Source organism: Anguilla rostrata, chromosome 19, assembly GCF_018555375.3.
Source record: "Anguilla rostrata isolate EN2019 chromosome 19, ASM1855537v3, whole genome shotgun sequence".
Lineage (NCBI taxonomy): Eukaryota > Metazoa > Chordata > Actinopteri > Anguilliformes > Anguillidae > Anguilla > Anguilla rostrata.
The window spans coordinates 11,318,035-11,344,599 of NC_057951.1; the positions used below are offsets into that span (position 1 = coordinate 11,318,035).

General features: G+C 46.7%; 1 protein-coding gene across 1 annotated transcript; it reads left to right on the plus strand.

Annotated features, from left to right (window-relative positions):
• Nucleotides 1-2,796: 2,796 nt before the first annotated feature.
• On the plus strand, nucleotides 2,797-26,032 carry LOC135245973 (transmembrane and coiled-coil domain protein 3-like). Its single transcript, XM_064319415.1, has 4 exons — nucleotides 2,797-3,037; nucleotides 19,994-20,961; nucleotides 22,163-22,298; nucleotides 22,916-26,032. Exons 1-4 carry the CDS (start codon nucleotides 2,966-2,968, stop codon nucleotides 23,216-23,218), a joined length of 1,479 nt encoding a protein of 492 aa, XP_064175485.1. The 5' UTR covers nucleotides 2,797-2,965; the 3' UTR covers nucleotides 23,219-26,032.
• The last annotated feature ends 533 nt before the right edge of the window (nucleotides 26,033-26,565 follow it).

Consider the following 26,565-nt stretch of genomic DNA (forward strand, 5'->3'; position numbering starts at 1 on the left):
ACTGAAAGGAAATTTTGTTGTAAGTGGTTCTGCACCATTGTGACCACCAACTGTTTTTACAATTACAGCTTCTGTGTAGTAACAAATGTACCGAGTTAAAGTGTCAGTCTGTTCTGCTTCTATAACATTACATTACATTTATTTGGCAGATGTTTTTATCCAAAGCGACGTACAAAAAGTGCATTTCATGGTCATAGACAACTGCTAAACACAGGTTCAGTAAGTCAATATTTGTACGCAGTGTGCAAATGAACTACTATCCCATCAATTCCATTGCCTTCAATCCACATTTCTAATTATAGTAAATTGTTGTGTTTATGTATGTTTGGTAGCAGACTTGTTTATATTGTGTGTAGGCCAATATGTGCTAATGTGTTCATCTGTTGTGCTGCTACACCAGTTACCCAAGAAAAGGACTATATGGGTTTTTTTCTTTTCACAACCTGAAGCAAGGATGGAAATGTGAAAAGTATAAATAATATAAGTACATAAATGATTTAAAATAGAGATGGTAAAGTCCAGGGGTTTAGAAAGTAAAAGTCCTGCCCTGTGTTTCTTCCACCCATGAACTTAGCAAGCTGATTTTACTTATTAGTTCTACCTCTCGGCTCAAGAACGCTGCTAATTAGCAAATCCAGGTGATTGGAATAAAATACTGGAGAGAACAACTTAGTTTGTGAACCTGGATTTTCCACCTCTGGTAGAGTCACATCAGAGGAGGCATGCTGATGCATTTTCCCACCATTTTCCTTCTCCCAGGCATCTCACAACACAAATAAAAACTCTGTGCGTCCCCAATGGCTGAATGAAAGCCTTATTTCTAAATCTTTTCTGTGAGCTTGCTATGTAATAGCACCATTCAATGCATCACAATAGAAGATTTGGTTCCCCTACGATCGATTGTACCTTCTTTGATGTTCCTTAACGGCCCACATCATTTTAATCAACTATTTTTTCCCCCATAGCAAATGCTAACACCAAATGCTTCACACGTTGCTGAATAGCAATATCTCAAAAGACTCACTCCTTCATGATTAATCAGCAGGATGCAGTTCCAAAGATTACATCAGTGCGTTTTTTGTTTTTTTTGTGGAAAAAAAAAAACGTTTATCAAGACTTACTGATGAGAGCAAAAGATGCATCAACGGGCCTCTCCCTGATGTGGCCTGACTATTTAAAACCTGACAATAATTGTGAAGTTCTACTTTTGATTCTTTGCTTGATTGTATTTAAGTTATATACCGGTCCGCCAAAAATTATTCTTGGTTTTGGCTGTAAATAACTATGAAATTTGTTGTGTTATACCTTTGGTCTAAAATACCAAACCTGTTTCGAAGACAACTCTCATGTTTTTTGAACAGGGTTAGAAACATGACTTGATTCTGATTCCACATCAAAAACACAGATTGGGAAACGGTTAACTTTCTGCCTCAGCAATGGGCTCCACTGCAGTGGAACAGAAACGAGACCTTTGTCAGTGGAAACATGAAGGGATGTGGTCTGAAAAATCAGCATATGAAAATTTAATCTGGCAAATTCGTCTTCATAGATTGGCTTAGTATGCAAATGATCACAGGACAAATGCGTTGAACTGATTGGACTTTAAAAATGTATTACACAATGACAGGAGATTATTTTTTAGAAATGAGCATGAGATTTCAAATTTCTTTGTCAAAGTTTTTACATTCCAGCACAGAAGCATGAAAATTAATTAGATCAAATTAGATTTATCGGTCCTCTACATTGCCTTAAATGCGTTATCTACAGTGCAGTAACTGAGGACTGTACCTGTCTGAAATCATGATAAGTGTTGCCAATGATCTTTGTCCGCAAATAGTTTTTCCCTCTGTGTTGTGCCTCTGGCTCTTGTTCTATTTTACTTGTTCTACAGCTGGCGCACGGCTACCTCTCAGTGAGTTTTAGCTGGATATATAAAATAAATATAAAATATATAAAATAAACTGTCACCAGTCATTTGGCTGCTGGTTGTAGATGTGAGACCAACAGCCCTGGTAGCCATAGCTACCTGTTATACCTGGAAAACGGAGGCGAAACCGCTTCATGATTCATGAGAGGAATCAGATGTCAGGAAGGCACATTATTCTCCTTCGGCCCATGAAGCGAGACAGGTTAGACGATCCCCTTTCATCACCGGGAACAGTAGGGGAGGTTTCAGGGAACAAACAATGGGGATGTGTAATTGCCTTTGAAATTACTGGAGCGTTTCTTTCTTGGTAAGCACTAGCGATGCAACAGGTTGCCTAAAATAGTTGCACTTGGCTTTTGTGACCTGGGAGGATGAAGGTGGTGGTGTTTCTTTCACTGCAGCTTCAGGACTCTCTGGGACACTGTGGACAAACCTGACAGGAAGCCCAATGTTTGCGAGAGTGAATGGGCGCCGCCCACCCTCTGTTTCCTTCTCTGATTGTGCGTACAGGATGAGCTGTGGGATCTGAAGTATATAGATATATAAAATGGAACCACAAGGAAATCTGAACACAGATTCTTGCGATTAATCTGTTAACCCCAGCATAGAAAAAACATGAATCTTTTGGATTTTTGCATACTACTACTGCTATTAAAATATAATGTACATAGATTCAGATTAGTAGTGTTCTTATTATCATCAACGATGTTAAAATTAGTTTTAGCATTTGTTTTATGTAGCACAGTGTTCTGTACGGATATGTATCATTATTAAATTATTATTGTTGTTATTATTGTCACTGAGTTTCATGATGACGAAAGAGTTAATCCCGTCCCTACTCACCCTTCAGAGCCCGTTGGGCGGGGTCTATTCACACACTGTTCAGCGTTTCTGCAAAACGGGAGAGGATTACAGTGAGGGACTGAAAGAGCCTGTGAACGCGCGGCGGTGCGGTGGGTGACAGCGCTCGCACCGCATGGGTCTCTACCTGCGCTAACAACAACCTGAGACTACACAGACAGACCGGATTTCGGGACTATGCCCAGCGCCGACGCCGCTGCGGATAAAACTTTCGCACAAGTAGAGAAATACTGTCAGAGGAACGATATGGTAAACTGCTATCTTTTATAATACTTGAATTTGTTCTGAATACTGGTTTCGGTTGGCTTGGTAGTTAGTGTCCGGTCAAGTCTAGCGGGATAGTTCAGGCATAAGCAGTATACATAAAATTCACTTCTGATTTGTTGTTTACTTTTCTCAGTTAAGCCGGATCATTCATTGCTATAGATTGCACCAGTTGCAACATCTTAAAATGTTTGCACCATTTGTCACTATGTGTCAGAGCGAAAATATCTACAACTCGTTAACATTAACCAAACAACACTGTGTTGTATCTTGTTTTTTCGACAGTTTACATAATATAGGGTGATACTTTAAGTAGCCTGTTTTGACATGGTCTTGTTTCATCCGATTTAAGAATGGAATCCCTAATTCAAGACTGCTGGCCAACAAAAGACTGTTTCTTCTCTTGTTTTGAACAAGGCAATGTAAACTTTAGGTTAAACACACATATCTAGCTATCTATGGTCTTGTGATAGCCTACGGGGTCTATTTAAAAAATAAAAATAAAACATTTTAACATCAAAAATTGCTTCGTAGTCTACGCTGCATTGAACTAAATCCTGATGGTTGCAAAATGTTTTTGCGACGTTAAACCGGTTATGCAAGCACTGGGGCACTTAAAATATGTCAAAGCACTCCTTTGACTTAACCTTCCGAAACGGCGTTCACATTTAAGCTCCTTTGGAATTCCCATTTATGTTATAACGGAATATCAACCAGGTGATCATTTGCGTTGTAAAGTTAACAGTACTTCAGATTGCGTGCTAGTTTCTTTTATTAAATAGTCAAACGATACATTTTTTTTCGTGAAATTTTTGTCTTTACGTCAAGATGTGTGTTTGTGCGCGCGCGCGTGTGTTTGTAAATGTAACAATAGCTTGACAAGCTGCCAATCTTGTTAATCGATTTGAATGTTTTTGATATAGTACAACGCAAAATAAAATCTATGTTTCTCTGTGGCGAAAATGGTGAGCATATGTTTCACGAAGAAAATGTGCATAATATTTTAAAGGTTAAAACATGCATGTAATGCAGATAGTAAATTTATGTTATAATGTAAAATAAACCAGAAAATTGTTTATTATATCAAGAGGACTCGAAACTCAGGTCCAACACTGACACGGGCAGAGCTGAGTGTGGACTGGAGTGATACTGAATAGCACGAAACACTACGCCTAACTGTTACTTCCGAAAATTTTGCCCCAAGTGGTTTCTGTTAATCTCCGTATTGCTAGAATGAAACCCAAACTTATTTTCAGTCGTTAACAAGTTTTCAAACTTGTTATAAAAATATTCTTATAGCCAATTTAAAAACGTTTTTGAAAAGCCCTAAATGTGCATTGGAATCCATGCTTTGCTTGCTTGCCTGTCCGAAGTCCTATGCTTATCGCAGTATGGATAGCATTAAATAATGCATTAAAACAGAGGTCCACATACGGACAGGAGCAGGGTGGAATGTAACTGGGTTATAATAAATTCTGATCTCACCGTGTGATTTTGCAAGGTTAAAAACAAATGTCACTGCATGGGATGCCCATATTGTGGAAATTGGAATTCAGCTGCTGAAGGAATATCCGCAGTCTGCCTGACGCATTCATTAATGATGTAAAACAGTGAAAATACAGCCTCAGTCAACACTGTATTTTTGACTTTCTTTTTATTGAAACTCAAAAGCACACATACTTGGTGCCAAGCACCTCTGCCTTGACCCTGTACTTACAAAGGATAGATAGTCTTCAGTCCATTCACAATTAAAGCCTCATTCATTTCCCTTGCGTCGCGTGACATCACACACAGTTAAGCTGAAGTTATGTGCATGACTTTCCAGTATAGGAGTCCCCAGGGATGAAAATGCAAAGGCATGCATATGAGTAATCAGATGCATGTGGTGGAGCCAGCGCATTGAGCGAAGGCACAGGGGACAGACCTAATTTCTAACAGCTGGGAGGAGGAGGCAGAAGAGGAGGGGGGTGTCTGTTTTGTGAGCGGACATTGTAGAAACAGTAGGGGAGGGGGGTCCTTTATTAAAAGTCTTCTGGAGGTGAGCCAAGATCAACCGTACTGGGGGAAAAAAGATGTGAAACTTTGCGATCGTTCCCCCCAAATCAGCGTTTTTTCTTCTTTCGAAATCTGACCGCTCAGGTTCTATACTGGGCCTTTTGTGCTGATGTCAGAAGCCTGGGGAGAAAGGCAGGGGAAAAAATGCAATAAAGACAGAAATGGAAATATAATAACCATTTATGGTGTAAGATCACAAATATGCAATGAGAATGTTTTTAACTGAACATTCTAATGATGATGTAACAATCACTGCTGGTAACTGAAAGCAAAGGATTTCTAGAACACTGACTTATAATGGAATAAAATACATTCCAAAAAACTTGCTCTTCATAGGGTTAAGAGAATTTTCGAATTCTGAAGTCCCACACATTGATGTCCTCAAGTTCAGCACATAAAGTTTTGTGGCTGAAATTCTCTTGCCCGGCTTGCGATTTGTTTACTTGTTGATGCAAATGTCCCTACACAAACCTGTTTGAACGGAACACTTCTGTAGCCTCGCAAGTCACAATCAACGCTCACAGGCACGTCGGTGGCATGGCAACAGGGCTTCCGAAACCGCCGGCTAATTGCAGAAACTTTGTGCGAACGCTAACTCAAAGCCGAGAGTGCTGATTGCCATGGTGCAATCGCCATGCCTAATCAAAATATTGATTGAACTGCATGTGAGCATGAATCTCAGGTTCATTCGGGGAAAGCTTTTGTGCAGCTTTGGAAGAAAGCAGCCGTTTCAACTGTCATATTAGCTGTCAGATTCATCGGTCACTGCTTCCTTGGTTGCCCGCTGAAGCCTGCGAGCTTGCTGGGCGTGAGCTAATGAGCGATTGATAATTTTTTAATTGGAGCGGTTCCCGCGCAGACCGAGCCGACTCCTTAAATAATTCAGCGTTCGTCTCCGTGAGAACATCTGCACGAGCTCCATGGCCTTGAGAAACCAGGGTTCCTCTTCAGAGAACGTTTCTGGAAAAGATGCAGTGTAGTTTTAGGAAGGATATAATAACTAGGTAATATTGTGAATTATTAAATATTGGTCTGGTCCTGAGTGCTTTGGGAATGATGCAGGCACCAGATGTGTTTCTCCCTGAGAACTGAGGCCTTGTGCTTTTGGCTTATGCTGTTAACGGGCGGTTTCAAGTTTTCCAGTCTCAGGGTTTTTGCCTTCCCCTCTCAGAGTTTGTGACACTGTCTGCAGGGCTGTTGCTTTGGCTGCTGCGGCCAGGATTGCTGTTTTTCCCATCGTGCTCTGGGCTAACCCTTGTAAAAAATAAATAAATAAAATATGCTGACCTCACCTTTGATTTAACTTGTGCATGGCATACTCTTTCTCACTGTGAATATGGCCAAACTGTTCTATTACTGTTACTAGATCTTTGTGCTTCTAACACTTGCATGATTGGGATCCTGTTGCCTCCCTCTTCAAAAAGATGCTTAGCTTGACCTGCTCTATCATGAGACTTAATATCCAGGAGTGTAAAGGTTATATTATGTAAAAATGTAAACTATATAATATGAGTAATAAGTTGTCCAAAGTGTTGTTTGCTGAGCAAGGAATGGAAAGACACCAAGACAGGACACAGAAAAGAGTGAAACTAAAATGCTGAACGGGGTGTTTTACCATCGCAGCAGCAGGTCAGGGCATTCTTCAGTCCGGCGGTGTGTGGCCCACTGTCACCATGGCAACCAAAGGTTTCTTTTTTCTCCCCTCTGTGCTTTTCTCTCTGCTCTCTCGCCATTTCTCCCTCTCCCTCCCTCCCTTCTTCTCTCTCTCTCTCTCTCTCTCTCTCTTTCTCTTTCTCTTTCTCTGAATGAAAGTATGATTTACCTGTGGAGTGTTCCTCCGACAGTGACTCAGGCCTGGGTGTACGGTAAGCTGGCCTTGTCTGCACGGCCAATCAAGTTGCAGCCTGTCGGCGCGTGTGCAGGAGCTCTTGCGTGTCCGCGGTTGAACCGGCGCCTCCTTGACCGCTTATCGTATTGCACTACGAAAGAGGGAGCCGCCTCTTAGCGGCCACCGATTTGGAACAGCCTCCTGTTTGTCCTCCGATCTTGATGTTATGTGGATGCCCTTATTCGAGTTCCCCCGTGTCCACTATCAGCCCATCCTTTTAATATGAGCATCAGTGGATCTGTGCAGCATCTTCTGTGGACCGATGCCTGTTAAGCTCCAGTGTCTGTCTGTGTCAGTGTGTGATGGAAGAACGATGGAGGCAGTGATGGGTTTATATACTGCTCATTTTCTGAATGGCTGTGGGGACACAGAATCTTGTTGACCTTTTCTCTGTGATGAAGTATGAGTCCTGTTCAGGCTGGAGCAATGACAGACAGTGGCAGCAGAATGGAAATGAATCTGGTGTGATAAGATGGAAGCATTTATTGCATTAGTCTGAAATGAGTATGAAAAATGTAATTGTGTTAAGTTTTTCAAATCGGCTTCGTCGCAAAATAATTTTTTTGGCATTCATTTTGACTCACGCAGATTCATGCGCTCTCACTGAATGGATATTTATGATGTGGGATAGTGGGTCTCTACAGGGAGGCAGTCGTCTTATTGCTGTTTTGAAGTAGTCTGATGTTTCCGAAGGGAAAAAAAAATGTCATAGTGGAATACCTGTGGTGCTACGGCACTTGATGTTATGGTGCAGGCCTGTATAATGACAGCTTTTATCGGTTGTGACGCTCGTAACTTGCAATTGTCTCTCCATACCTAACCTTTCAGTGTAAGCTTTTTTTAATAGCTCTGAATGGAAGCATCTTTAATCTGTATTCATGAGAATGCTTTCTTTAAAGAATGGAGGGAGGGCTGTAGGTGCCTTTCTCCCTGCCGTAAGTGTCTGGGAGGAGTCGCTCCTATGACCCCGAGGTATTGCGGTTGGGAAACTTGGAAGAGTTGCTGAAACGCTGCGCCTTTTCTTCTGAGATTTGTTCCGTAAATATTCCTCCGTGGAGAGAACTGAAAGTTCCCGTTGTCTTCCATCTGGAAGTGCGCCTCCGAGTTCCTGCTATTGTGGAGCAGAAAGCCGCACGCCTCTGTCTGAAATAACTCTTTCAGAGCACTACTGACCCACTTTAAAACTTAAGCAATTGTTTGCTTTGTCATCATTGTGTACAGTGGAAAAACAACACAAAGCTCTTTGGGTTTAGGGCATAAAAGTCAAAGCCTTTGTGAAACTGGTAAGAAAATGTAGCCTCAGTGTTTGGCCTAATTTGGTAGCGTTGGGTGAGCATTGGAAGTTGAGTCATTGCTAGCCTGGTGTTTGCACAGTGAGCATGTGTGTACTGAGAGAGAGAGCTTAGAACTACTCTTCAGAGGTGCGTATTATACCTTGGATGTTTCATATCTCATCAGTCACACCTGTGTGTTAGTCATAAATGCCCTTTAGGAGTCCCTAGCAAGCAAATGTAGTTACCGGATCTAACAGCAACTGTGGGAAGAGTATGGCATGAAATCCTGAATATGTTTTTATTTATGTAATTATTTTTAATTTATTTGCTGAGTACGTGACGTTCCAGTGTGGCTAGCTGAGCATTGTTCTTGTTTAACTCTCTGTTTTATGCTCTCTGTTTGTAGAGCTGGTTGAGGCATTTTGGGGTGTTGGGTTCCTTCTTCAAAGATGAAATGGGGGGCCCTGCAGTTTCCTTATCTGCTCTGATCATGATATTCAAAACACTCAGTGTAGCCAATGAACAGCACTTATCTTTAAACCTTTAACAGATGGACAGTGTTAGAACACTACATTATGCTAGGGAGTAGGGAGTACGCTTGCTGGAAACTGGAATTAGACATTGAATGAATTTTTGGGTGACTGGTCACTTGGATAAAGAAAATAATTTACCTTTTTTTCTTCTTAAGGATCTTTACTTAGTGGGGCTGTGCGGCAAGCAGTCTTTATGGTGAGAGAACCCAAAAAGTTTGTGTTTAACAGCATCATGTGAAGAAACTGCGATAGCATTCTCGATGGTCCTGAGACTCTGCTGTGTTCCCTCACCTTCAGTTACTATTGTTTTCATAACATTAATCGCACCCTCCGAGGATTAAGGGTTTATAAATTTTGTGCTGGCGTCAGCGCTGAACTCCTTGTTTACTCAAACGGTCCTGCAGCGCGATCTGGATCTGAATTTGGGATCAATGTGGGCGACCCCCGGCCCCCTGGTCTCGTCTGTGACTCTCTAAGGCCAATGTGACCCAGCATTGTGTCAGTCACTTTGGGGTGCAGTAGCTCAGGCTCTCCTGCTGAAATGCAGAGGTGAGGTGGGTGTGTGCCCTGACTGACTGACTGTGTGTGAGTGAGTGTTCTGTGTATGGAAGTGAAGAAGCGCTTAATCTGTGTCCCTGCGGGAGGGGATTAACAGGGATAATATGGGGGAAAGGGTGCAATTACAAGCGATATGTTCAGGTCTGCGCCATGCAGCACTGAAGACCCCCTGGGTGGGGGGCTGTGTGGCATGCAGATGTGCTGAACTAATTCATTCTTCTGCCAATCTATAATAAATTTAAACGTGGCATTTTTTTTTACGGGAGTAATTTCTTTGTGCGATGTGTTACCTTCCAGAAAAAAAAGGCATTAGCGGATCTGACTGATTACAGGTCTTGAGTTGGGAGAACGGCACAGTTATTCTTTGCGGGTTGCAATGCTGCATGGGTATTATTATCATTACCTCTGGCATAGTGGGGGCCAGGAGAGCACAGATCATCCTTCATTAGGCATTAAGAGGGGGCGAGAGCGGCTCGTTAGTATCCATGGGCAGCGGCTGTGGTTGGGTTGAGAACCAGCACGCTCAGGGGACCCCAAGACTGCGTCACTGCCTCGGGGTGGACATGCGGGGGGCAGCCGCCGGGGGGGGGTAGTTCTGTTACGAGTCGTCACGGCGACTGCGAGACGGTGTGGGTCGTCTGGGAGTGATATGTCAGTGTAAACACAGAGACGTAGTGCAGTAAACAGCCTCTCTGACGAGTGGCATCGATCCGGGCGCTCGCTCCAACGCCCGGGTTCACATTTCACTCGTGCGACATCCCGTTCTGCGGCCGCCACATATCTGGACACACTGTGAAATCTCAGTGCGGGCGGAGTCGATGAATTCATTGGGAATATCCACATACCCCGTCACAGATGTGGCCCGCAATTGTGCAGAAGTTTCTGGAAACGACACAAGGAATCTACCGCTTCCAGAAGCTCAGTTTTTCATGCAGAGGTGTGTGTGTTTGTGTGTCTGTGTGCGGTTGGGGTTTGTGTGTGTGTGTGTGTGTGTGTGTGTGTGTGTCATGCGCGTACGCATGAGATCTTCTGGCTCTACATGACATGTACTTCATCAGGACATGCAAAGCCAGTGTGACTCAGGGATGTTATTTTCCCTGATTGCTCAGGAAATGAGTGACTTTAAGACCCACTACTGTCTGAAGTCATAATGACAGTATTTAAGACATAACTGGGCAAGTCATAAGTTTAGAGTCTCGTAGTAATTTCACCTGAGCTGCAGCCTGCGCTAGTGTCTGAGTTTGGTAATCAGGAACAATCAGAGACGGCTGCATCCCTGGCGGAGTCTGCTGTGACCTGATTGGCTCTCTCAGGTGGCAGTTAAGGCCAGGATGGATCGGTGAGCGACCAACGTTCAGGTTGCATCACACGGCTGACGTTACGGTGGAAAACCTGAAACTGCGGTCTGGGGACCCTTGGGGATTTGTCAAGTCACAGGAAGTGCTGATAATTTGGTTGCATTTCCATATGTCATAAATGACATAAACCTTCGGGTGGTAACTTGCTTGAATTGCATGTACTTGTTCATGTTGTGGTAAAACGTTTTCTTTATATAGATTGGTTGTCCTCAACCATAGGGTGGTCATATTAATAGGCCTTGAGAGGTGTGAGGGTCAAATGAGTCAATGGATCACAATGGAGATGTGAGTTTAGTGATATTTGAAAAGCGAATGCTTGGGAAAGGATGGAAAAGAGGCATGGAGGAGGAATGAGAGAAATGACAAGAGGGGAGAGATGAAGCCTGGGCCCGGTGACCTAGGCGGTGTTCCCTGGACCCCGCCGTAGCGGGAGCAGCGGTATTCTGCAGACCCCGCCGTAGCGGGAGCAGCGGTATTCTGCAGACCCCGCCGTAGCGGGAGCAGCGGTATTCTGCAGACCCCGCCGTAGCGGGAGCAGCGGTATTCTGCAGACCCCGCCTAGCGGGAGCAGCGGTATTCTGCAGACCCCGCCGTAGCGGGAGCAGCGGTATTCTGTAGACCCGCCGTAGCGGGAGCAGCGGTATTCTGCAGACCCGCCGTAGCGGAGCAGCGTATCTGGACCCCGCCGTAGCGGGAGCAGCGGTATTCTGCAGACCCCGCCGTAGCAGGAGCAGCGGTATTCTGCAGACCCCATCGTAGCGGGAGCAGCGGTATTCTGCAGACCCCGCCGTAGCGGGAGCAGCGGTATTCTGCAGACCCCGCCGTAGCGGGAGCAGCGGTATTCTGCAGACCCCGCCGTAGCGGGAGCAGCGGTATTCTGCAGACCCCGCCGTAGCGGGAGCAGCGGTATTCTGCAGACCCCGCCGTAGCGGGAGCAGCGGTATTCTGCAGACCCCGCCGTAGCGGGAGCAGCGGTATTCTGCAGACCCCGCCGTAGCGGGAGCAGCGGTATTCTGCAGACCCCGCCGTAGCGGGAGCAGCGGTATTCTGCAGACCCCGCCGTAGCGGGAGCAGCGGTGTTCTGCAGACCCGCCGTAGCGGGAGCAGCGGTATTCTGCAGACCCCGCCGTAGCGGGAGCAATGGTATTCTGCAGACCCCGCCGTAGCGGGAGCAGCGGTGTTCTGCAGACCCGCCGTAGCGGAGCAGCGGTATTCTGCAGACCCCGCGTAGGGAGCAATGGTATTCTGCAGACCCCGCCGTAGCGGGAGCAGCGGTGTTCTGCAGACCCGCCGTAGCGGGAGCAGCGGTATTCTGCAGACCCCGCCGTAGCGGGAGCAGATGAATTGACAGCTGGCTCAGGGGCCGTTATGTAAAAGGTAACATGAAAACGCTGATGACCGTTAAAGGAGCACAGCTCATCAGACCCTGCAGAGGACACACGTCTGAGCCCAAATGCACGCACACGCACGCACACACACCCACACACACAGACGCACACACACACAGACACACACACACACACGCACGTACGTGTGCACACACAGACGGACACAGACACACACACACACGCACACACACACCCACACCCTTCTTGCCAGCTGTCACTGCTCATGTCTCCGTCTCTGCTGCAGACAGCTTGCCCACTCTGTCTGGGACACACATCAGAAACTCAAATGAGATGTGACGCTTATTTCTTACTCAGAAAATGTCACTAGTGACGTGGAAATACTCCATTTAGGTAGCCTTATTCCTTAAATAGACCACTCTCAGTCTGTAGCTTAATTAACCAAAGTTACTAAGCCAGGTGAAGGTTAAAACAATACAGGTTTTAAGGGAAAATGTACAAATTCTCACTGACTTTGTACAGAAGGAGGCCTTTTTTTGCCTTTTTTCAGCTAACAGAAGTGGCGGTCTGACGTTCATGACAGTCTTCCTGCAACAGAGAGACCAGCCTGAGTCATGTGACTGCTTGTGGGGTTTGTGAATCATTTAGCATGCTGTTATTGGGTCTGCGCTTGGGAAGAACCTGTGCTGTACTGACAGGTCAGGACACGAAGCGCTAGCAGTGTGTAACAATGCGGTGGCTGCCAGTTTCACCACACGTACCTGTCACACCTCAGATCTGAGCATCTGCTTAGCCACACCTGCAACCTGAGCCAGCCCAGTGCTGTGGGCGGGTGTGTGTGAGTGCGTGCGTGCGCGTCTGCGTCTGTCTGTGTTTGTTTGTGTGTGTGTGTGTGTGTGTGTCTGTGTGTTGACCTTTCTGAATTGTTGGACATTTATCACATTTTAAATAAGAATAGTTTACAGATAATATTAAGGTTCAAGCTCCTTTTTACAACCAATATTATCGACAAACTGTATACAAGAAGAACTTAATCGATTGTGTCTCCCCAAATCCTCCTAAAACTGGAGTGAAAGCAGCCCTTTGTCTGGTTGCACTGAGTGAGGATACTGTACACATGTTGGGTTTGTGTGTGGGAGGGGAGGGGCTGGGGTAAAAGGAGAGAGAAAGACAGCCAGGAAAAGAAGGGTTCTGTTGTTTGCGTCCTCTCCGAAAACCAGTTCTCCCTGGGAACAAGCCCTTCCTGCTGCACCGAGCCTTCTGTCGCTCGGGGCTCCCACAGTCGACACAGAGCTACCGGAAAGATCAGGGAGAGCTCAGCCTGGGACCCCGCGGGCCTGGGACCCCGCGGGCCTGGGACCCCGCGGGCCTGGGACCCCGCAGGCCTGGCTTGCCCCCACCCCCCACCCCCCGAGGAGTTTCCGTGCGGCTGGCCAAGCTCGCAGAGGCACAGCCGCTAAGGAGCCGGGAACACGCCCGTTTCTCAGCGCGATCGCTTAGGGTCCGCTAACCTGTTGCATCATCTCTTTGACGGGCGGGTCAGAGGTGAAGCCGTCGGTTCAAACCGGTTATTTAAATGTGAACTGTGAGGCGCGGGCCAGGGGAGGCTGCGTGTGTCGCATGCGCCGCACTTCCCTCTGGGAGTCTGACCGGTATCCAAGCTGGCACAGCCCTCCTAGCCTGCCGTTGCTACAGTAAGAGCTGTTTCTGGGCAGTAAGGCCAGACTGTTCTCTTGATCTGACCCCCTGGGTTTCAAGACCACTGGGAGCTAATTGGTGTAAAGAGGAAATATCAATAGCTCCACCACAACAGAGCTTATATACAGCTGATCTTCATAAGTTTTTATTATTATTTTTTGTATGTGATGTGGGGTTGGGTGGAGAGGTATAGAATTCTGGATAGAATGCTCTCTCCTTCTCCCACTCTCCTCCTCCTCCCTCCTTCTCTTCCCTCCATCCCTCCCTCCTCCCTCCCCCTCAACCTCTCTGTGATTGGCACAAAATGTGTGCTGAACTGAGCCTCAGGGTACCAAAAAGAAAAAAAAAAAAAAATCCAGAGGCGAGGAAAGAGGCGAAATTGCACACCGTCTGAACTACGAAGCTGGAACCCTGTCACAACAATAGCCAATCAGAGCCAGCCATGAGAGGGGAGGCAGTTCGCCATGATTTCCCTGAGATGCAGAGGCAAACAGTCATTTCTCTCATTGCAGTCCTGCTCCAGTGGTCTTCTGCTCATAAGCCAGATACACCACCTGCAGAGAAGTGAAGATGAGGACAGCAGTGGCGTTGGTTGGCATTGCAATGCGTTGTATTTATGAAGGAGAATTAGTCCAGGGAATTACCGTTTAGGGTACCGCGGTGCAAAATTCTGTTTTTGGAGAATGCTCAAAGAATAATCACTTTAGCTTTGGATTTAAGCGTGTGTGGAATGTTTATTCCATCCACAGTTTTTTCCACCCTTTCCACGTATTTACACTCCACTGTTGGTATCTCAGTGAGGCTGATTTATTGGAGAAACGGACAGAAATATCGACAGATGTACAGACCGAACTGAACAGGCACCCAAGGGATGGCTTGTGAGGCTGAAATATTCCTTTCTTTTCCAGCTGACTAGGCCTAAATCATTCCCAGTGGTGGGTTACTCTCCTTCTCTTTGTGTCTAGCCTTATTCATTTATTTCTTCACACCACATTAGGCACTTAAAGTTCATTTGGGCAAACTCTTTAAAAAAAAATTAATAACCAAGAAATTCCTGTGCCTGCTGTTTCAGTTTGCACACACTGCTGTATCTCCACACCAGGATTCCAGAGAGGGCTACAGTATCTTTTACAGCCCTGTGTCTGGGCTTCCTCACAGAGGCTTACAGACCATCTTATTCTCAGCGGGAGCCCGGATACATCCTCCTGCTAATATAATATTTATGCAGCCAATATTGAACGGTCCTTCTTATTCGTGTGCCCCGAGGGAAGCCTCCAGGTGAATCTCATTCTGGCACAAAAACACTCGCTGCATACCTGGACAGCACTTAGAGAACATAGCGAGCGGAGAACTGAACCGGGTTGCAATGGCTCGTTTGAGATTCTGTGCCAAACTCCTGCGGTCAAACTAAAACTTTGTGGATATATATGAGGAATGGCGGAACATCAGCAACGGTGAGGGAAACATGTACTGTGAGCACATCATCGATCTGCGTTTTGATTCGTGCTTTGGGCACGGTATTGATAATGACGCTAGGTTGTGGAAGATTTGCTGATGGAGGAACGGGTTTTTTGGGGGGTGTTGCTGCTTCGATCGGTCCGTGGCCTTTGACGCAGGGCTGTCCTGGGTAGGACTGCATTATGTGTGAATGTACTGTGCTTTACGTGCCTATCCGAGAGGCACGGGGCGAGACCCATGCAAACATGGATCTTAGGCTAAGCTGCTGCAGACTGCTGCTCGCTTCTGCTGAAAGGAACTCTTTGTGGCTCGTCAGACCATGATTACCACTAATCAGCTGCAGGAGAATGAGAATTTGCCGTTGCTTTGTTTTAATGGGGGGGTTGGGGGTGGGGTGTCCTTAAATTTCTCCCATTTCTTGGTCTCAGCCAGGGCGAGCAGGGATCCCATTCTGTGTTCCCATTGGTGGATTTTTAATCCCGCCAGCACTGTTGCGTTGTGGCATGATGCCGTGGCAGGGCTGTAACAGGCCTGTCTTTGTGTGTCCGCCCGGGCCCTGACTCAGAGCTAATCTCACTGGCCTCAGTGTGCGGCTCCGCTGGGCCCGAACACCAGACCAGGAGCGGAGACGGAACAAAAAATAATTTAACTAAAAAGATGAACGGGGCGTTTTACCGCCACCACGGCGGTAAGTCAGGGCGTTCTGTGGCGTCATTGTGTCCGGCGTTGTACACCCTGTTGTCGTCAAGGCAACCAAAGGTTTCTCTTTGGCTTAAAAAAATACCCTTTCTGTGCCCCACCCCTCTCCTTCTCACTCTCTGCCTCGGTCAGTACTCCGTCACTCTTTCTCTCTCTCTAAGTAGCTGTGAGTTGCATTGCGGTGGCGCACGTATAGGTGGTAAGAAATGACACAAGGAAATACTGAATTAGAATAAGAATTTGGAGATAAAGTAACATATTTAATTAATTGTAATTAGTAATAATTCATTTTGTTCTGGCTACCTTCTCCCCCACTCTTTCCCTGGCTCACACAATGTTATCAGGGCATGGAGCATCTTGCCATGTTCTAAAATCACAGATCCTTGAGCTGTTGAACACACTGTTGAATTCTGGGAGAGTTGGCAGAATGGCGACCCTAGATGGGCTGAGTGGGCCGTCCTCATCGTCAGCTTTCCTGTGTCGACCGGGCCTGGTCAGTGACTCTTCATCCTGGGTTAGAGTCAGCCAGTCTGGTTTCTGCTTCGCGAGATGTCACGTGGTGGCTGAGTTTCGGCTGCACTTGTGAACTTCCTTTATCCGAAGAGACAAAGACAGAACGGGAAAGAGGAACGGAGGTGTTAGCAGACAACCGCACACAGTTTTCATTATGTTACATGACCGCACGGTTTAAAAATGTTTTTACTGGAATCGGCGAGTGCAGACGCACAGAAACGACAGACGGCTTCGTGAGGCGCGCTGAGCGCTCCAAACGCGCCCGGACGCCCGAACCAGCCGCGAAACCGCCCCTTTGTGTGTGCCGCTGTAAACACCTCTGCCCAGGTGAACACCCCCCCCCCACCCAAATAATCCCAGAATGCTCTCTTTCCGGGAGCTGTGCTGAGTTGTGGGGGGGGGGGGGGGCACAGCAGGGGCGCAGCTCTGCAGTTAAGGAGCGCAGCGTGGATTTAAGACCACGCAGGGAGGGAAGTGCAGCCTCTACTGTGCTTGTTTATCTTTGGAGGTATTTTGTTTAAAACCGGTCCTGTGGTTTGACCTAGATTTCCATAGACACATTTATCAGCCGTAGACCAGTCACAGGTGGATATATATTTATGTATTTTCTTACACGTCCCCTCTTGCTCGTTTTCCGTAAACAAAAGTGATATCATCAGATCGTGGCTGATGATCATATGCACACACCCTGGTAAACAAAACACTCACACACACACACATTCATAAAGGCACAGATATGCTTGCAGATATACACACATGCACGCACACACACACACACACCTTTACAAAGGCACAGATATGCTTGCAGATATGCGCACATTCATGCACGCACGCACACACGCACGCAAGCGCGCACTGTATCATTTGTGAGTAATGGAATTTTGTCTGTTCTAAAGGGCAACTTCTGCCAGAATCCTTGTTTGGTGTGTTGGTTTTCACCGGAAGAATGATCTCTCATTTCTCGTACCGAGAAAACATACGCAGCCCCGCCTGTGCCAAACAATGACGTCGCGTGGATACACTTCCCCTATTTTCCCCACTGTGCAGAATTGATTTAGAAAACTAAAAAAAAAAGGAGTACTAATGTTTGAGGTCACGTTTGGGCTCCTTCTCCGAGCCGCAGTGCAGAGCGTGTGACACGAGAGCCTCACTTCAGCAGTGTTTGCTATTCCCACTGGCCTGGCTCTGTGGCATAATTAGGTCTTAGTTCATTTGGCTGTGGAGTGTCTCGATTACTTGTATCTCCCCTCTTCCCTGCAGACTCGGTGCATCATGAATTTCATTGCCAGTTTACTTTAGTTTATTATTTTACACCGTTGGGCGTTCCGGGCTGCATTTTTAAAAATGTTTTTATTTACCGCGGTTAAGGCTTCTGGTCTGTTTTTTTTTTGTTTTGAGAGGAGTGTCATGCCTTTGCTAACTGGCCTCGCTCGCCCTGGCTGACTGAGCGGATGGTGAGTTACACACACCGCTCGGGGTGTGCGCGGGAGCATCTGGGCGGCCGTGGGGCTCGAGTTAAGCCACAGCTGCTGTGTGCAGCGGTTTGACCCAGTTTGCCAAAGCCACTGTGCCCACCACTGTGCCCATCACCTGCCCCTGATGCCTGCCAGACTCACTCTGACTGCTGAGTTAGAAAGCCATCGTGTGTCTTTCCAGCTCTTTGACAAAGGTCAGAGTTCATTTTCATCTTCCCACTTTATTTTGCCGGAACACAGCTAACACAACTGTTATGGGAATGTTTTTGTCACTGTTAGAACATTGCCACCATTTTACAGCAGCATTGTGAGAATGTTATGTGTTAGCTGGGAAGTCCCTAGAAGAGTGTCTCCCTGTATCTTTCACGCAGAGATACACAGACATTAATAAACACACACACCAGAACACACACACACACACACACACACACACACACACCAGAAAACACACACACAAACACACATACACACATTCTGGGAAAACTGCTGCATCTTCTGGAGTGCGTCTGACCCAACGTGATACCGAGAGTCACACCGCACTGATACTTCATTGATCACATTGGGAGTTCTCCCACCCTGACAGCCTCAGCTCTCCCGACAGCCATTCTCTGCTGTGCCAGCGTTTCCCTTGGTTGTGCAAAAATTCCTCAAGCGTTCCCCTTGACCATGTTAGCGTTCCCCTCAGCTGCGCTAACGTTTGCAGTGCTGACGATTACCTCGGCTTCACAAAGATAACGTTCGCGGGGGATGAAAAAAAGCGGGGTTTATTTTTTGTGTCCCCTGTGCTCTGGACTCAGTCTGCTGAAGTGCACTGCGTTGGACTTTCGCTGTGAACTCACTGCGCACGCGTATCTCTGAGAAGGCTCCCATTGGAAATGCCAACCTTTTGAATTGAGAAGGTCTCGGGTCAGAAGATAATTTATGTAATCTTTCTTGCTGTGTGACAATGTCCTTCTGCCAACAGCAAATGTATTACAGAGAAGAGAAGAGAAAAATGTCAGAAACCTTGTTTGGTTCTCTGAATAGGCACAGTCAAATCATTTTGTCCTTGAACATGATGAAAATATGGAAATATTTTGAATCAGCATGTCTTTATACAAGGAAATAAGATATTTATTTGCTACAGAATAAGTATCTAATTGCTACAGAATAAGTATTGCTGTTGAAATGAAGCAGTTTAGGTTGAGCTGTTGGTCATGAGGCTGGTATTTGGACCCCCTTGGCTTGGGGCCTCTTGTTTAAAGCTGGCCATGCCTGAAAGGATTTGCATTGATGCATTTCCTTAGGCACAACCTACAGGGCTGATACAGCAGCACCGTCCTTAACTGTGGTAGTACTTTATTAATTAGCAGCTGTACAAAAAAGAAAAAGTGATAACAATTGACAAGGGAAGTCTATCGAGCATGCGGTTTAATCTTGCGTGGCGAACTTTGTCATTAATCTGGATGTGTTACAAACATTTCATATAGAGGGGAAGTTTCAGCAAAGGTCTTATTGAAACGGGCCGCTTTGCTTCTGTCTGAATGAGTGATCCTGTGTGCCCTGCCCTGGGACCGGAATAAAAGAGGATGTGTTTCTGGGGGCCCACAGACTGCTGGGACGGTTCTGTCACAGAGGGGCTTTTGGCCAAAAACATAGACTCCAGTTGTCATGGACCCGGGATATTTTCCATCCTATTTTACATCCTTTATGAATAGGCTTTTGCCTTGAAAAAATATATGCATACTGCGCATACAAAGGGATGTCTGTGGACAGGGAGAGCCCATGAATACAAGATGGTCCAACAGTGAGGAAGAGAAGAAATGAAAGATATTCCAAGTTCTTTTTCTTTTGAAATTGTTGACAGTTCTGTTACGAGGTTATTTAGCTTTTCTCTATATACTTCATGGCCAATAGCCGCGGGGCTCCAGGCATGTAGCCACCGTGTCCACCAGTCACTGGAGGCATTGTCCTACTGGCTGTTCCCAGCGTACCCCTTGCTGTTTCTTCTGTGTTAGTGGAAAATCCTGTTTTGTTATCCCTGACGGGTTGCCTGGGGCGGGCCGAGGGGTGCGGTTTTTGACACAGCTGTGGTTCTGTTCCGCAGGCGGACCGGAGCGGCGAGGGGAACGGGAACGCGCTGAGCGTCCCGGTCCCGATTCGGCGGGGCGGCTCAGAGAACAGCCTGGACCAGGACTGGCCGGACGGCCTGGGGCTGGACTTCCACAGGGGCCCGCTGGGCATCGACGGGCTCCAGCAGAAGATCCTCAAAGTGACGGAGCAGATCAAGGTGGAGCAGACGGCGCGCGACGAGAACGTGGCGGAGTACCTGAAGCTGGTCAACAACGCCGACAAGCAGCAGGTCTCGCGCATCAAGCAGGTCTTCGAGAAGAAGAACCGGAAGTCTGCGCTGAGCATCGCGCAGCTGCAGAAGAAGCTGGAGCAGTACCACAGGAAGATGAAGGACAACGAGAGCAACGGCTCCTCCAAGAACGTCTCCAGGGAGGCCAAGGAGTCCTCCAAGGACAGCCTGAAGGACGCTCAGAAAGACGGCTTGAAGGACGGCTTGAAAGATGGTTTGAAGGACAGCCTGAAGGACGTGAGCGGGAGCGGGCGGCACCCCACCCTGGACAAAGTCAAGACCATCGGGCCCGGCGTCTCCCTCTCCCCGCCCTTCTTCTTCAACAAGTCCCGGGAGTTCGCCAACCTCATCCGCAACAAGTTCGGCAGCGCCGACAACATCGCGCAAATGAAGAGCTCGCTGGAGCCCGCCCCCTCCTCCTTCCACCCGGAGGGCGGGGCCCGGGCGCTCAGCGGCAGCGCCACCACCGTCGCCAAGCCCAAGTACCCCAGCGACGACGAGTGCTCGTCCGGCACGTCGGTGTCGGCCGAGAGCAACGGGATCACGGCCTGCAGCCCCGAGGACGCCCAGGGAAAGCTCGCCGCCCTGCTGGACGAAGCCAGGGACATCAGAGAGGCCCAGGCCCTGCTGGCCGAGGAGATTGAGGGACTGAAGGACCAGTTCACCCGGGACTACGAGTTTATCACACAGTCACTGCAGGAGGAGAAATACAGGTCAGATTATACATAATAATAATAATAATAATAATAATAATAAAAATAATGGTTCCCAGTGCTGAAATCTTATGGGCAGTTTTCAGAATACTGTTCTGTGAGCCCATTATGAGTCATAAGCGGTCAGATGTTCTCTATTCCATATTGCATCTCGTCTCCATGTGTGAGGGTCACGCTTTGTTATAGTCTTATCACAGTCCTGGCGCCCGAATTCGTCAATATTAATCTTGCGGACGATGCTGCGGTCTCACAATAGACCCCAGCCACTCTGATATATTTCTTTGTCAGAATCCTTCCGGAAGAATTGTGACTCACACAGTGTTTTGTAAGGGGAGGGGGGGTAGGATAAGTGGGATTACATTTCCTGAATATTTTCGGAGTCTGTCTTCATAATATACAAAATTGGGGATTTGCTCTCGTCACAGTAGAAGAAATGAATTCATGATTCCAGGTTGAGGTTTGTGGAAAAGGCTGGCTGGACGTGCTCTCCTGTGTGGAAGACTCCAGAACACAAAGTGCTGGAAAGAGCATGGGGGGATGCGTGAATGATGCTGGGCGTGATTCATTCATTCATATGATTCATGTCATTTGGCATTTATTTGCCCCCTCTGTCTGTTCGGCACAGTTGACACCAAACCCCTGTTCTGGCGCTGGTTTCCCTGGCGCTCAGCTTGTCGAGCAGCCTCTGTCCCCTCTCGTTTTAGTACGCTGCCCTTACGTAGACATGGACCCTCCTGATTACAAGCTCCTTTCACATACCTGTACATGCCTGCTACTGGTAATGAGCAGCTGTGCTCTGCTGCTCTTCAGAACCTCCTCCAAACCCTCATTTTCTCCTCGCTGTCTACAGTCATCGAGGGGAAAAAAATTGTAATTTATTTTTTTCTGCAGCGGTTTTCAGTTCTTGGTCCAAAGGTTGCGTTAGCGTGTCAGCGGCGAATGAGTAAATACTCCTCTGTCTCCTTCATTCCAGTTCAGCAGAGTGTGACGGTGTACCGTGGCCTGTGCGGGCTTGTTTATTATCATCAGTATCATTCTCGGGCCTCATTGAGTTTCATGTGATCTTCTGAACAGCCAGGCCTGCCTGTAGGTGTTTACATCTTACACTCTCTCTCCCATCCCCCTGCACATTCTCTCTCTCTTTCTCTCTCTCTCGCTCTCTGTCTGCAACACACACACACTCACACACACACACACACAGGTACGGGAGGCTGGAGGATCAGCTGAACGACCTCTCCGAGCTGCACCAGCATGAGACGGCTAACCTGAAGCAGGAGCTGGCCAGCATAGAGGAGAAGGTGGCCTACCAGGCCTACGAGCGAGCCAGAGACATCCAGGTACTCAGCGCAGTGTGAAACACCTCATAGACCTGACTTATAACCTACTCACTCACTCACACTCTCACTCACTCACTCACTCACACTCTCACTCACTCACTCACATACTCCATCACTCCCTCTCTCACTCACTCACTCACTCACACACTCACTCACTCACTCACTCACTCACTCACTACTCACTCACTCACTCACTCACTCACATACTCATCCCTCTCTCACTCACATACTCCATCACTCCCTCTCTCACTCACTCACACACTCATTTACTCACTCACTCGCTCACACACTCACTCATGTTCAGCAGGCTGAGGATTCTCCACAAGGGGGAGCAATTAGCACTCCAGGCAAGGTACTGGAGGTGCTACCTAAGAGTTGATACTTGACATCAATGACACTGTGTGTCCTTGTTTCTCTTACAGATTTCATTACCTTTCATTACTAAAAGCACCCAGCTCTTTTTTCTTCCAAAATCGCAGAAGTTAATTCAATACTAGATGCATAACACAGGTTCAGCAACCTCAAGTGCAGCAAAAAACCAGCAGGCACAGTGGGTCCTCAGGGCCAAGTTTGAAACCCTCTGGTCTTAACCCCGCGTCTTTGCGTTCATCCTCCAGGAGGCGCTGGAGTCCTGCCAGACGCGGATCTCCAAGCTGGAGCTGCAGCAGCAGCAGCAGCAGGTGGTGCAGCTGGAGAGCGCCGACGCCAGGGTCCTGCTGGGCAAGTGCATCAACCTGATGCTGGCCATCGTCACGGTGATCCTGGTGTGCGTCTCCACGGTGGCCAAGTTCACGGCCCCGCTGATGCGCAGCCGGCTGCACGTGATCTGCACCTGCCTGGCCTTCGCGCTGCTGGCCATCTTCTGGAAGAACTGGGAGAAGGTGCAGTGCGCCGTGGAGCGCATGCTGGTGCCCAGCTGAGAGGGGCACGGCCAAGGGGGCGGGGCCATGGCCAGGGGGCGGAGACACAGGGGGGAAATGGAGCGTGTTCGTCCCGCCGTTTCCGACGCTGTCTCTCAGTTCCACCCCAGAAAACGGCCACTTCCGCAGACCCACTGAATGGTTGTGTTTTCCTTTCTGTGTAGCGGACAAAGGCGCTCTGTGTTTTTATCCTTTTAAGAGGAAGACAGAACCTCACTGTGAAGAACCAGCAGGGAACCTGGGGAGGCCGGGACTGTCCCCCCTCACCCTTTTCAGAAAACACTCTCTCTGTTTTATGTTTTGTACGTCTCTCAGCCTTTCCTTGTGGACATGGTTTTCTGACACAAATCCTACTCATTGCTTCATGTTTACCGTCTGTTCACTAATGTACAGAATAATTTGAGAAGTGCAATATATTCGTGATTTATTTTTGATTTGTATGTATATATGTTCTTTTTATATTTCATTCCTGCAAACTGGGTCCCCTCTTTACATGACTGGATCACTCAAAAAGAAAACTACATTTCCCAGTAGGCCATCTCACTACGCACAGCATTCTCGCCTTTCTCCTTCTCTTTAGGCTTGGTTTGTGCTTGCAGAAGGGTCCCCTCCTGCCGCACCAGTCTTATTTGATCTGTGGTGCAATGCGCCTCAGCACTGTGACGAGGAGGATCCCATTTAAAATTAAAATGGAGCGTAATTCTCACGGCGGTGTTTCAGTGTTTAATGAAGCATCGGTGGGGATGAGAGGTGTCTGTGCACCTGCACTGTACTGTACCGTCACACACTCAGACCTTATTTCTCTGCGGCTTGTTTTAAAAAATTATTTTTTTAATTTTATTTTTTTTATTATTATTTAGGTTTATTCATGTTCTGGAGTACGCAAGATGCACCTCTGTGTGGCGCATGAGTGTGTGTGTGTGTGTGTGTGTGTGTGTGTAATTCACGGTTCTTTCAGGCGTCACCTGAATGTCATGTCAAGTACTGGATGTGTGTGGAAGAGCCGCTCTAACCACGTGTAACAGGCCGGTGGGGATTCTGTCCTGTGACCACAACAAGAACAAGCTGGCCTCCGCTGGGTCTACCATTCTCCTCTCCATTTTGTGAAGAGATGTTACATTTTGTAAATCTATGAGAAAAAAAACTAGAATGAACATAGTGCATCTATGATATGACATAGATAATGAAATTAATTTCTTATGTATGACAGCATTGAGACGCACACCAGCTATTTTTGTACACTGTAAATTTGCGGCATCAATTTACTGGAGTGGATACTTTCATTACCGTCCACGTTTTGATACGATGGCCTTACGTGTGAGTCCTGCTGTTCCGTATCCCTGGTGTTGCTTTGTGTGGTGCATTCTGGGTTCTGTGGTTCTGTTTTGGGGGTTGTTCCACACACCAGCCCTGGGGTTAAATGCAATTCCAGCGGGAGACGTCTTGGAGAACTGCAATCAGTGAGGACACTGGGGCAAATGCTATAAGCAACATAAGGTTTTTTGTGTTCTTTTTTAAAAAGACAAATAGGATCTAGTCAATGTGGGTCATTGAGCTTTGTTTGTCATTTAATGTAATTTTCAAATGATTGTATTGAGACCTGTGAAAGTTAAACTGAGGTTCATAAAAAATATAATAATCTTAACGGGGTATTTTAGATTTAGGACTCATCACTCAGTTCTTTTAATATTTGCCTTGCATCACACCGGCAGAACTTCTTTCTGTTTTCAGTGAGTCACCTTGTTAATGTTCTGTCTTTAATTATTGAGTGTCTGGTGAAACAAATGTTTAAAGAAATGATGGCATTCCACCTATACTCTCATGAACTTCTCCAGAGCAAACAAGCATGGATTTTGTGGCCTTGCCAATGTATCACAAGTATTTAAGAGCTTTGGTATTTTTAATTTATTTTTGTTAAATCAAGTTCATTATTTGTGGTTTGCCAGCCAAATGTTGAGAGTATCCGACTAGGTGGTGCTTGATGGCCCCAGACTTTTATGTTTGCCTTGTTGTTTGCTGGTGCCGTTAACGTTTGTTTGCAGAGCACCTTGTCTGTGTGTGGTGGTGTTTCTTCCTCTTCCTGCTATCTGGAGCGAAGCATTTTGGCTGTCTCTGTCCAAAGTCCAGCAAGAACAGGTCACGGGTGTTGGAGCCCTGCCGTCTGCCTGTCTCAGAGCTCTGCACATAGGCGTAGATTTCAGGGGGGACGCAGGGGATATGTCCCCCTCAATATTTAGAACATGTGCATTTGTCCCCCCCAATAAAAACATGAAAGAAGCAGAGGACTTTTAAATTGATGCAGAAAAGGCACAAATTGGTGCATAAAAATTCACCAGAATGCAGGAAATTAAGTGTTTGACGCTCAAAATTTCCTGGGGGAGGACCCCCAGACTCCCCACTTAATGTGTCCCCCCCAATGTTCAAACAAAACATACGCCACTGTCTCTGCAGTTGATTGTTCTTGCCATTTTATACATGTGTGCGGATGGACCAAGTAAAACTTGTTACACATACACTGCAGAGTGAGAACATTGCACTGGAATTTAAATGAAACCTTGAACCAAATTTAGAAATCCTAGCAAGATTGGAGGAATGTCGGCTCAACCTGGGCTGGATCCACTGTTTACATAATTTGTTGTATGATTTGTGGTGAGCTGTCGGGTCAGAGGTCACGTTCAGCCAGTCCCAATGAATGTTATTCCACGCGCTTCTGGAACTTTGTCCTCATGGGTAATGGCTTTATGCAGCCCAAGTATATGTGTCTCCAGAATGCACTATTAAGCTGGGAAATAAATCCTATTCATTTTCTAAAAACTTTCACTGGGTATGGTTTTTATTAATGAAATAACTGGCTTATTACTGTTCACTGGGCCTTCTCTCTCTTTCTATTTCTCTCTGTCTCTCTCTCTCAGCCACACACACACTACACACACACACACACACACACACACACACACACGGCAGAAAATGTATTCTGCTTCAGAAATGTTTATGCAGCTTGAAGATAATGGATGGTAAATTATCATACTAAAACTGAAAGGGTTAACGAGCCTTTTGGTTAAACTTTTGGAATAACCATGTAAAAATTAAATTACATGGTTTTTTTGGTTTGTAATTGTATATTCTTAAAACATTTTTCTTAATTCTTTTAAAATGCTGAAAAGTTGAGAGAATTTTGAGTAAAAGATATTTATCACACAAGTGTTCAAATTCTAACCTGTATGCAAATAAAATGAAATGCCAGCATCATAACTCTGAGTTAATTTAAACTTAAAAAATAATGGACTGAACTGAGCCAACATTTAGACGCCATAGTTATTAGGCCTCAAGTATATATCATACTTTTA